A 13,266-nucleotide genomic window follows, 5' to 3' on the forward strand; every position below is an offset into this window, starting at 1 on the left:
ACAAGAAACTGGTAGTTTAGAAGCACTAGGAACAGATGAAAAAAAAAGCCCGGCAAGAACAGCAATCAGTAGCAGCCTATGGCAGAACAATACTCAGGCTGAAGCAACAAAAGAACAGAAAAAAAATGGAACTCTGAGGAGGAATGAACAGAACAACTCAGCTGTAGAGGCAGCATAAGCAGCGGTTCCAGCACTGATGGCATTCATGCCAACAGAAGTGTTCTCAACTTCAGAAACAAACTTAGTTTTTACTTGGCAAATTGTTCCAGGACACCTACTCTCACACCTGCTGTTATACGGTGTCAGTTTTTTTTGAACCAGTGTCTCTAAAGCACTGCCTTCTCAAAAGCAGGCAGCTACCATTTGCTTCTGGCAAGAATAGGTCATGGGGTTCAACCTACTTATGCACATCATAAATGTGTTTCAAACCAATACAATTGTTCTAAACAATTTGGGGAATATTTAATAGGTAGCAACTATCACAAACTGTGACTTTCAAACAAGTGTCAGGATATTACAGAAAATCTAAAAAGCCATTGCGTAACACAGGGTTAAACTGACACCAGGAATGGCAAAGAAATATATGTACACTAAAGTTGAAAGCTATACTGATCCTTTAAACTGTTCATTGCATTACTGGAGACAGATTCAATAGAATTTTCTACTGAATGGAAATCCACTGAAAAGACCACTCATTTGCCTTGTCTTTATATTCAAGTGCAGAGTTATTCAACACGATCCAACCATTTCTGAAGCTACATGATTTTTTTCTTACACAGGGATTTGAAACACAATACATACAGTAAGACAGCCCCGTAATAAGAAACTTTTTTGAAACTTGAGAAGCCTTGTTTAACTATAAAAAAGCTAGATTGTAAAATGGGCCTCATCAAAATGTGATAAAAGGTGGAAGCTAGGCGTGTATTTTAAATATGACTTTATCTGTGCCCAATCTTTCTTAATGCTGATTGCTTTGACTATCCAAATTTACTCACTACATGGAATAGTATTTCTTCAGTTCGCTGAAGGACAAATACCTTACTTCAAGGGAATTGAATTTTAAAGCTGAGCAGGTTGGAATGAAAAATATTTACTCCCAAGATTCATATTATAAAAATAAATCATGTTAAAACAACATGAAAGGTCTTCAGAGCACTGGTTGAAGATGGCTGGAGTTATCAAGTTAAACATTTATGAGTCCAATATATGCTGGCTCTACAAAATGTAGAATTATTTGATCTTTTCAATAGATATGAACAACACACTAACTACCCAGCTTACACCAGTGCGTCAAGTAAATTCTTTCTACTGAGCCACCACTTTTTACTAAAAGGAAGAAATCACGCATTTATTTTTGGTACTTACCCAGGCAGACCTAGAAGACTGAACTCATGATTTATGATGTAATGGAAAGTCAATCAGGTGCGCATTAGAATAGTCAAATCTATGCCTTTGTTGTCTCTACATGATTTGAGCTGTGGGCAATGTTAAGTGTAAACTGTGTTAAGATGTGGCAGGTGATTTGTGCCAGGCAGACCAAATCCACGAGGGAAACTTGGTCGCGCTATCACAATGGTTTTGCAATTTGTATTTATTACGAGATGTGTGCACTGAATTCAGAAGTAATAAGTCCACCAAGACCTTTAAAGATTTAAAAATTTTTAATTAAAATATTAACAAAATAAAAAGATGTCAAGCACATACATAAGACTACAATTACTTCTATAATAACTCTTAAAATTCCTAATTAACCTGACTCCCAGTTACACTCCTTTAAGGAGTGCAATGGTCCAAAAGTAGATTTTAGATTTAAAACAAACTCAGCAAGTTAACACGATACCCTGGACAGTGGAATTCCAAATGGTTTTTCCCCAGCTTCTGTTTCATTAGACAGCAGACATATGCACAAATGCTGGAGGCTTCATTAAGGCAATTTCACACACTCCTGTTAGATCTTACATAGCCTTCTCACACAAACATATATAAAGGAGAATGAAAGGTTCTCTCTTTTAACATGTAAATTTTATTGTTCCATATGTCTTTGAAACTATCTTCTTCAAAACAAAAACTTTCATGGTGCCAATATTGCCAGTAACCTTTGGGAAAAATAAACACATTCCTTAACCTTGCTTATCTAGCTAGTTGTAAACAGACTAAGATCTCTTTGAAATCCAAATATCCCTGCCTTTACCTAAAAATGAAAATTCCTTTCACACCTGACATCCTAAGCCAGCATCCATGTTTAGTCATTAGCAGGTCAAGTACCTAGCTTCTTTTGATGATTTAAAGCTTGCAGTCTGCTTGGCTACAAAATATAATTAAATCCCACACAGACCCAACTATACTTACCCCCATAAACCTACTCCAAAATAAATCAGAAAAATATTATGGAAATATATGCTAGTTTCGTGACATATTTAAAAAAAATCTATGAAACTCTGACTTGAATATACTTGATGGCTGAGCATCCAAAGTTCTCTGGGGTAGAGAATTGAGTGAAGAAATTTATCTCAGACCTAAATGGCTCACATCTTATTTTGAGACTGTCAACTACTGTTCTAGATTCCACAGTCAGGGAAAACATGCTCCCCACATCTACCCTGTCTAGCCCCTTAAGAAATTTATATATTTCAATGGCATCTCCTCTCAATCTTCTAAACTCTCAAATATAGTCCCAGTCTACTCAATCCCTCCTGACTGGATAATTCCCTCTTCTCAGGAATCAGTATGGTGAAACTTTGTTGAGCTCCATCTAAGGCAAGTATATTCTCTCTTGGGTGAGGAGATCAAAACTGTACACAGTATTTCAAAAGTGGTCTCATTGCAGTTTTGTAGGGCCTTGATAAGACTTTAATCCCCTTGTAATAAAGGCTACAGTAACATTTGCTTTCCTAATTGCTTACTGTATCTGATATTAACCTTATGATTCTTGTACAAGGACACCCAGATCCAATGCTAGAACAAAGCTGCACAGGTATGTGGCCCACAGCAGCCAGAAAGGTACAGCATAGGCCTTCTTCTGTGATAAATAACTCGCACTTGGCAATGCAAAAAAATCTAAAGGGATTGCACACTGTAAAAGTGGGCCACAAAATTTGAGGGAACATTTCTCAGATCTCTCCAAATACCAACACTTCTCAGTTTCTCACCACTGAAAAAACTTTTGCGTTTCTTTTTCCTAACAAAATGTATAATTTCAAATTTCTCCACATCATATTCCATGTCATGTTCTTGCCAACTCACTTAACTTGTCGACAGTCTTTTGCAGACTCTTTGCTTAGTTACTTTTCCACCTAACTTTGTAATGCAAGTAAATTTGGACATACTACACATAGTCCCCTCAACTAAGTGATTGATACAAATTGTTAATGAGACCCAAGCAATGAACCTTGTGGTACCCCACTAGTTACAGCCTGCCAACCTAAAAATGACATTCATTTCTACTCTTTTCTCTGTCACTCAGTCCACGCTGATGTATTACCCCCATTCAAATGAGCCCTATTTTTCTGCAAAAACCTAATGCGGCAAATCATCAAATAAAGTTTTGAAAATCCACCCTATTAGTTTCAATCTCAGCAACTATTTTCCCTTTCTTATTCAATTTCTTATTCATCCTCTGCTGAACTTTAAAGCTCTCCCAATTCACAGGCTTACTGTGAAACTTTTGGAAACAATCTAAGCCTCTTCCTTTAATCAAATATTTTTTAATAACTTCTCTTGTTAGCTACTATTGAACCACATTTTCTGTGGTGTTTTTATTGCTTAAGGCAATATATCTTTGTTGTGAATTATCAATTCTTTAAATGTCTACCATTGCCTGTCTACCACCATATACTTTAATCTAGTTTCCTAACCTCCCTCAGCCAACTCTCCCCTCACATCTACCTAGTTTGCTTTATTCATAATTAAGACTCCAATTTTGGATTAACTAAAATCACTCTCAATATAACATTCTATTATGAACTCTCTTTCCCAGGGACTCCTTTACAACAAGTTTATTAATTAGCCCTTTCTGTTGCCATACCATTAGATCAAAAATAGCCTGTTCCCTCGTCGGTTCCTTGAAAACTATTTGAATGCATTCTATGAACTCATCCTCTACGCTATTACTGCAAATGTGGTTTGCCCAGTCTATTTGGGGATTAAAGTCTCCCATGCTTACTGTAGTCTTTTTTTTTTTAAATATACCTCTAATTACCTCTGTTATACTCTTTAGGACACAACTATTGTTACAAAGCCTATAAACAAATCCCAACGTTTCACTTGTTGTTTCTTAGCTCCACCCAAACTGATTTTATATCTTGCTTTTCTCAGCCAAAATCCTTTTTCTCTATTATCTTTATCCCATCCTTATCTTTACCCCATCCCATCACTAATACCCTAATACCTTTACTAAGCTCTCTATCCCTTCCTGATTCTCTAATTTTGATCCAAATCACTACTCTACAGCCTCTTTACTAGTTTTGAATTTGAATCCCCGCAACCCCTCCTTCATTAGTTTAAAGCCTCATCTACTGTCCTAGTTATTCAATTCACCAGGACACTGACCTCAGCTCACTTTAAATGAAGCCTGTCACACCCTAAAAGCTCCCTCTTTCCCCAGTACTGGTGCCCAATGAATTTAAACCCTTGCATCCCACACAACTCTGGGTCATGCATTTAACCTTCCATCTGTTTGTCCTTATACCAATTTGCAGGTGCCTCAGGGGTTATTACCTGCAAGGATCTGCGATTTAATTTCAATCCTAGCTCCTCAAGGCTTTGAAACAGGAACTCATTCCTAGTTCTATCTATGTTGTTCCTACATCGACCACAACAATTGGGCCCTCAGTCTCCCACTTCACTTCTTCTCCAACCATGTGGAGATGTCCTTAACCATGGCACTGAGTGGACAACACAACCATTGGAACCTCCAGCCATTGCAGCAGAGAACTGTATCTGGCTGACCTGTCCCCTCTCACTGCCACATTCTTTTTTTGTTCTCACCAAGTAAATAGCCTCCTGTACCATGAGCAGTTTGTTTACCAACTTGCAGACTTTATCCTCATACCTGTTGATTAAGGTCAATGATTGAGGCTCCTCCAGCACTGCATCTGGGATGCTCTTACCTACCTGACTCACCTCTCTCTGGTCAGAAAACACTGGTGCAAGTAGTTTAGAGGCCCCTTAACAGTTGTTCTACTGTTGGACAGAGCATTAAACAATAAATTATTGGAGTTTGTAACAAAGGCTACGTGATAGTTGTGGAGGACTTGAGTCTTCACACAGACTGGATCAAATTGGCAAAGCTGGTCTGGAAGATGAGTTTGTGGAATGCTTTCATGACTATTTTAGATCTAATATTGTGCAATGAAGCAGAATTAATTAGTAATGCCATAGTAAAAGATCCACTGGGAAATAATGATCAAAACACAATTAAATTCCACATACTCCAATCACAAACAAGAATTTTAAACTTAAACCAAGCCAATTACATATGTATGAAGGAAGAGTTGGCTAAGGTTGATTGGGTAAATGGACAACAAGGTATGGCAGTAAATAAACAGTGGGAAACATTTAAGAAACAATTCAAGATGTTTGGTAAAAATACATCCCACTGAAATACAAAAACTCAATGAGAAAGATCCATCAAAGTAATATATCCAAGTTTGCGGATGATATAAAGCTGGGTGGGATGTAAGTTGTGAGAAAGGCACAAAGAGCCACAAAGGACACAAATGAGATATAGAATTTTTTTTTAAAAAAGTGTGAAACTTGTACATGTTGATGTTGAGAGAGACTTGGATGTACTCAAAGTTAGCATGCAGGTACAGTCAGCAATTAGGAAAGAAAATGTCATGTTGGTCCCTCTAGGGCAGAACATTTATACATTTATGTCTGAGATGAAGAAATTTTTTCACGCAAAGGTTTGTGAATCTTTGGAATTCTTTAACCCAGAGGGTAATCATTGACTATACTTAAGGCTGAGATGGTCTCAGGGAATCAAGGGATACATGGAGTGGGCAGAAAGAGTTGAAGCTGAAGATCAGTCATGACCATATCGAATGGCGGAGCAGGTTCAACAAGCTGCATGGTCTTCTCCTGCTCCTATTTCTTATGCTCTTATGGATCAAAGACAGATGAAGAGGAATTACAGATCAGACATAATCTAATTAAGTGGTGGGACAGACTTGATAGAAACAGTAGTCCATTCAGTCTAAGCTGGAACTAATTGTGACACTAACCAAGACCTTGACTGAAACAGCCACACTAAAAATAACATCAGCAGCACTCCCCTAACAGCTCAGTGCATCAATCAGCAAGTAGTTGGTCAAATCAGGTAGAGATCCTAGATTGGATCCTCAGTCTGTGCTGAGTGAATTGATGCAAGTTGGGGCAGCTGTACGCATACTACGCACAAGGAAGATAAACTACGGGGCAGAGTTCCAGCTCCTGAACGCCAATAAGTAACTTTTGTTAACAATATCCAGCTCTCCCTTTCCAACACCTCTCTCAACTTCATGAGATTGCCTCCATGCCGTCAGACTACCTGTTCAACTTTAAGTCAACTTTCTCCATATGAACCTCAAGAAGTCTGAAGCCACCATTTTCAGCACCAACCCTCAAACTCTGCTTCTTTACTTGAATGGGGAAGGGACTCACTCACTAAAGTGGAATCTGATTATTCAAGGCATTGGTATCCTTTGGCCCAAATGAGAGTTCTGAATCCCATAATGGATCACCACCAAGTCACCTACATAACAGCAGTTGATTTTACCTCAGCATCTTTGCCACTTAAACCTTTGTCCATGATTTTAAATCACCCTCAAGCTAAATTACTACAATGCTCTCCTAGCTGGTCTCCCAATCGCCACAAACATTATCTTGTGCAAGATGCAACATCAGTAACGTGTCCTACATCATCACTTCTGCCTTCACTAACATACAATAGTTTAACAGGCATGAAGTCAGATGATTTCTGTTTGAAGCAGATAGATCCAACAAACTGGCACATTTTTGCTTTAACACACAGCTGAGTGTCTGGAGCCTGTAGCTTTTTAGGGGAGAAAAAAAACTTCAAATCATTCTTAAGCCAACTAAAAATATTCAAAAAGATATATTTTGATGCAAATTATACAAAATGGCCTCAGTACAACAAATCAAGAGGTATTTTTTTTTGTTACAAATTAAAAGGATTTAACATGTTAGTAACATCTCATTACGTCCACCCAGTTTCAGTAAAAAAAGAAACGGGCTCCTTTATTTATTCTATTGTATTTACTCTCCTACCAAGAGTTTTGCCAGTTTATATATTTCTGCCATGGAGCAGGCTCACCTTATCCCTTGGCCTGCTTCTATTTCTTTCTAGCTGAGTAAATTTCACAGCATACCATACCTTTGTTTCTAGTTACTGCCTCAAAAAGAAGCAAATTTTGCCACGACTTGATTTGATCTATATATGATTCTGTCCCTCATTATGATTGACTTTAATGTCCCCTGACATAGCCTAGCAGCCACGCAGTTGTAAAAATATATCACTATGATAAAGGCAGCCAACTAGGCTTGAGCAATAAAAAGGAACTCTATCAGCAACATCCCAAAGAACATTTTTTTCAAAGAATAGTGCTCTATGCGGTATTTCCTCAACCATGGCACCGAGTCATTCCACTGGTATCACTTTAAGTCGAAGATAAGATTGGATGAAAAGATATATGCTGCAAATCCCTAAAACACAAAAGAATGTTATCAAACTTTGAACATCTCAAGATTGAGGTGTAAGATCAAGAGAACTGCTAAATGCCTCAGGGCATGGGATTAGTGAAATAAATGTTAGATTGGTTTTTGTAGCTGATAGACCATTAAACATAAAACTTATAATTAACCCAAAATAGCTTTGCAGAAGTTAATGTCACAGTCACAAGACAGGCTCATTTTGTAAAAATGTTATGAAATTTTCTAGATTGGCCAAGTCCCAGGGATATATTTATAAGATATCTGTAGAGATGTCAATTCGACCCTGTTGGGGGTGGATGAAGATGGGAAGGATCATTGGTTTCTGTAGAAAGAAAAGCTATTAAGGCCAACAGCTTCATTCACCTGAACTTCGTGAACAAGACATCTGGATACATCGTTGAATGTTCTACAACCTATAGTCACAACTGTAAAGACAACACAAAAAAATCACTTCTCTGTTCACATCTCGCAGAAGCTTCAGGGGATCTCTTTTGTGTTCTATATTTAAGTTGGAGAATTAGAAACACTTCACTCTTTACCAGGTCCACAATGCATGGTGAAGATCATTGATCCTTTCTTATGTCCATAACTCTCTCAGAAACCCTCTTCTGCCAGAGCTGCTCAAAAAGGGTTGTCAATGGGCTAGTAATCCAGAGGCCCAGGTTAATCCTCCAGGGACATGGGTTCAAATCCCACCATGGCAGCTGCTGTAATTTAAATTCAATTAATACATCTGGAATATAAAGCTAGTCTCAGTAATGGGGACCATGATAACCATAAGCGATTGTTGTAAAAACCCATCTGGTTCACTAGTGTCCTTTAGGGAAGGAAATCTGTCTTCTTTACCTGGTCTGGCCTGCATGTGACTCCAGATTCACAATAATGTGATTGACTCTTAAATTCCCTCTCTTCCAAGGCAATTGGGGATGGGCAACAAATGCTGGCACATGAAACAAATGAAAGAATAATAAAGAGAGTCATAGAGTTTTACAGCATTGAAAGAGGCCCTTCAGCCCATCGCATCCATGCTGGTCATCAAGCTCCTATCTACTCTAATCCCATTTTCCAGCACTTGAAATGCCATAGTAAACAAGGCCACGGGACAAATATTCATCTAAATACTTAAATGTTGTGAGGGTTTCAGCTTCTACCACTATTTCAGGCAGCGAGTTCCAGATACCCCCACACCCTCTGGGTGAATTTTTTTTTCCTCAAATCCCCTCTAAACCTCCTGCCCTTACCTTAGATCTATGCCCCCTGGTTATTGACCCCTTCACTAAGGGGAAAAGTTTCTTCCTATCTGCCCTATCTATGCCCCTCATAATTTGGTACACCTCAATCAGGTCCCCCCTCAGCCTTCTCTGCTCTAAGGAAAACAACCCCATAGCTGAAATGTCCAGCCCAGGCAACATCCTGGTGAATCTGTAAAAACTCAGGTCTAACAGCACCTGTGGAGAAAAAAAAAGTTGACGTTTCGAGTCCGTATGACTCTTCTCCAGGGCTCTGAAGAATCATACGGACTCAAAACATTAACGCTGTTTTTTTTCTCCACAGAAGCTGTTAAACCTGCTGAGTTTTTCCAGTATTTTCTGTTTTTGTTTCAGTTTTCCACCATCCGCAGTATTTTGCTTTTATCCTGGTGAATCTCCTCTGCACCCTCTCCAGTGCAATCACATCCTTCCTATAGTGTGGCAGCCAGAACTGCACACAGTACTTCAGATGTGGCCTAACTAATGCTTTATTATAGCTCCATTGTAACCTCCCTGCTCTTGCATTCAACACCAACTAATAAAGGCAAATATCCCATATGCCTTCTTAACCACCTTATCTACCTGTCCTGCTACCTTCAAAGATCTTTGGACATACACACCAAGGTCCCTCTGATCGTCTGTATTTCCTAGGGCCCTACCATTCATCGTGTACTCCCTTACCTTGTTAGCCCTCCCAAAATACATCACTTCACACTTCTCAGGATTAAATTCCATTTGCGACTGTTCTGCCCATCTATATTGTCCTGTAGTCTCAGGCTTTCCTCCTCGATATTTACGACACCACCAATTTTCATGTCATCTGCAAACTTGCTGATCCTACCTCCTACATTCATGTCTAGATCGTTAAGTGTACACTACAAACAGCAAGGGACCCAGCACCGAACCCTGTGGTACGCCACTGGACACAAGCTTCCAAGTCACAAAAACAATTTTTGACCATCACCCTCTGCCTCCTGCCACTAAGCCAATTTTGGGCCCAATTTGCAAAATTGCCATGGGCTCTTACCTTCTTGACCAGTCTCCCATGTGAGACCTTGTCAAAAGCCTTACTAAAATCCATGTAGACTGCATCAACCGCACTATCCTCATCTACACAACTAGTCAGCTCCTTGAAAAATTCGATCAACTTTTTTAGACATGATTTCCCCCTGACAAAGCCATGCTGACTATCCCTGATTAACCCTTGCCTCTCCAAGTGGAGATTAATTCTGTCCCACAGAATTTTTTCCCCAAAAGTTTCCCTACCACAGATGTTAGACTCACTGGCTTATAGTTCCCTGGTTTATCCCTACCACCCTTCTTGAATAATGGTATCATATTAGCTGTCCTCCAATCCTCTTGCACCTCTCCCTTGGCCAAATATGATTTGAAAATTAATGTCAGGGCCCCTGCAATCTCCTCCCTTGCCTCCCACAGCAGCCTTGGATACATCTCATCTGGGCCTGGGGATTTATCCACTTTTAAGCCCACTAAAACCGCTAATACCTCCTCCCTTTCAATGCTGATTTGTTCAATTATATCACAGACCCCCCCTCTCTGATTTCTATACCTACTTCGTCCTTCTCTATAGTGAATACAGATGCAAAGTACTCATTTAAAACCTTACCTACATCTTCCAGCTCCACACACAGATTGCCACTTTAGTCCCTAATGGGCCCTACTCTTTTCCTGGTCATCCTCTTGCTCCTAATGTACTTATAAAACTTCGGATTTTCGTTTATTTTACCCGCCAGTGTTTTTTCACGTCCACTCTTCGCTCTCCTAATCTCTTTCTTTTAAGTAACCCCCTTGCATTTTCTGTACTCCTCTAGGGCTTCCACTGTTTTAAGCCCTCGATATCTACCATAAGCTTCCCTTTTTTTCCTTATCCAACCCTGTACATTCCTTGACATCCAGGGTTCTCTGGGCTTATTGGTCCCACCCTTCACCTTTACGGGAACATGTTGGCCCTGCATTCTCACCATTTCCTTTTTGAATGGCTCCCACTGCTCTGATGTAGATTTTCCTACAACTAGCTGCTCCCAGTCCACATTGGCCAGACCCTGTCTTATATTAAAATTGGCCTTCCCCCAATTCAGAATCTTTATTTCCGATCTATCTTTGTCCTTTTCCATAGCTACCTTAAATCTTACGAAGTTATGGTCACGATCACCGAAATGCTCCCCCACTGACACTTCTACCACTTGCCCGGCTTCATTCCCTAAAACTAGGTCCTGAATCACCTCCTCTCTTGTAAGGCTGTCTACGTACTGGCTTAAAAAGCTCTCCTGGATACATTAAGGATTTCAACCCCTCTAAGCCTTTCACACTTTGTCTATCCCAGTTAATGTTGGGGAAGCTGAAATCCCTACTATTATCGCATTATTTTTACACTTCTGAGATTTGACTACATATCTGCCCTTCTATCTCTCCTTGACTGTTTGGGGGTCTGTAGCACACTCCCAGCAATGTGATTGCCCCTTTTTGTTTTTAAGTTCTACCTATATGGCCTCATTTGAGGAACCTTCTAAGATATCCTTCCTTATTGCAGTAATTGACTCCTTGATCAATATTGCAACACCACCTCCTCTTTTACACCCACTGCCTGAAGACACTATACCCCAGAATATCGAGTTGCCAGTCTTGCCCCTCCCTCAATCACGTCCCCGTGATCTCAATATCATATCCCCACGTGTTAATCAACACCCTCAACTCATCTGCCTCGCTCGCAAGACTCCTTGCATTAAAATAATGCCATCCAGCCTTGCTATGCTCCGTTGTGCCTTAACTTAACTTCCAGGCTGACTTGGTTTTTCTTCTATACTTGTCTGTACATCATCCCCTACCATACCTCCACTCCGTATCCCATCCCCCTGTCAAATTAGTTTAAACCCCCACCAACAGCACTAGCAAAGCCCCTGCAAGGGTTTGGCCCTTCCGCTGCCCAGTCTCTGGCAGGGGTACTGAAGACAGGTTTTCTGCTCTCTCGGGCTCAGATCCTATAATAGCCACACGTTTCCAGGCAAGTAACAAGTACCGAGAAAACAAGGCAACAATGAGGAAACTACTTCCAGGGTGTTGGTAAAGTGCGAATACACAGGCACTGGACGGTCGTTCAGGTAAACCTCCAGGCACCATGTCACAGTGAACAAAACGAGGTCTGATATAATAATTAAAGAGAAAATGTTTCCAAAAAAGGGAATCGTATATATATTTTTAAAGGGGATCAATTTGTGAGGCTATGGGGGAATATCCAGGGACTAACTGGATAGTTTTTCCAAAGAGTCAGCCGTGGCACGATGGGCCGAATGGATTCCATTCTTATTGCATCATTTGATGAACTATATGGCTGGATACTGTCCTGCAAACAAACCCACCTGTTGCAGCTCCTTCTCGATCTCCCCCGCTTTGATGACAATGGGTCCCCGCACCGCGTACTCAGTAGCCCGGACCTGCGGGTTCAAGTTACCGATGCTCAGCACCTTGTCGCCGCTCCTGCCGTTGTCGCGGATAAGCGAGGCCGCCCCTTCCGTGACGAGGCTGGCGGCAGAGCCCCAGGCGCCCGCCGGCCCGGCTCCACGGTCCACGAAGCTCCAGCTCACCCGCAGCACGGCCCGGCGCCGGACACCGCAGCCCGCTGCCACCGCCCGCCTCGCCCCCGCCGCGGCGCTCAGCCCGTACATCGCCGCTGCCGCCGCCACCCGCTTCACCTCACATGAGAACGGCCCCGGGGCAGCTGTATCGCAATTCAAACCCACTCGCTTCAGGTGACAGACAACAGTGCCTTGTGCACAGGGCGCTCTGGGAACTGTAGTGCAGAACAGCTACGTCACTGCGGCTCTGAAGCACTGAAGAAGGGTCATACGGGCCCGCAAGTTAACTGTTTCTCCCTCTCTCCACAGCTGCTGTCAGACCTGCTGAGTTTTTCCAGCGTTTTCTCTTTTTATTACGTCACCACGCTCAGCCGCTGACCTTAGAAACTACAACTCCCAGCAGGCCCATCTGGCGGCGACGCATGCGCACCGCCACCTGTCTCCGCCCCCTCCTCCACAGACTTCGTGTCGTCACCAGCAATTCACAACCAGCACTGTAAACTACACACGGGAGCAATGCAAAGTGTAAGTGAAGATGAAGGTTTGCCCATACTTGCATGATAAAGCGCGTTGGGAGGTCCGTGGAGCGTGAAAAGCGCATAAATGAAAGTCTAAAATAAATACAAAATACTGCGGATGCTGGAAGTCTGAAATAAAAACAGAAAATTCTGCAAAAACTCAGGTCTGACAATATCTGTGCAGAGAGAAAC

General features: G+C 41.2%; 1 protein-coding gene across 1 annotated transcript in view; it reads right to left on the reverse strand.

Annotated features, from left to right (window-relative positions):
* gpt2 (glutamic pyruvate transaminase (alanine aminotransferase) 2) overlaps nucleotides 1-12,913 on the reverse strand; it is a 37,907-nt gene extending 24,994 nt beyond the window's left edge. The window contains exon 1 of the mRNA XM_078544347.1: nucleotides 12,341-12,913. Coding sequence (XP_078400473.1) covers nucleotides 12,341-12,646 — 306 coding nt within the window. The 5' untranslated portion in view covers nucleotides 12,647-12,913. The remainder of the gene's footprint in view (nucleotides 1-12,340) is intronic.
* Nucleotides 12,914-13,266: the final 353 nt, after the last annotated feature.

Source organism: Cetorhinus maximus, chromosome 6, assembly GCF_964194155.1.
Source record: "Cetorhinus maximus chromosome 6, sCetMax3.hap1.1, whole genome shotgun sequence".
NCBI lineage: Eukaryota > Metazoa > Chordata > Chondrichthyes > Lamniformes > Cetorhinidae > Cetorhinus > Cetorhinus maximus.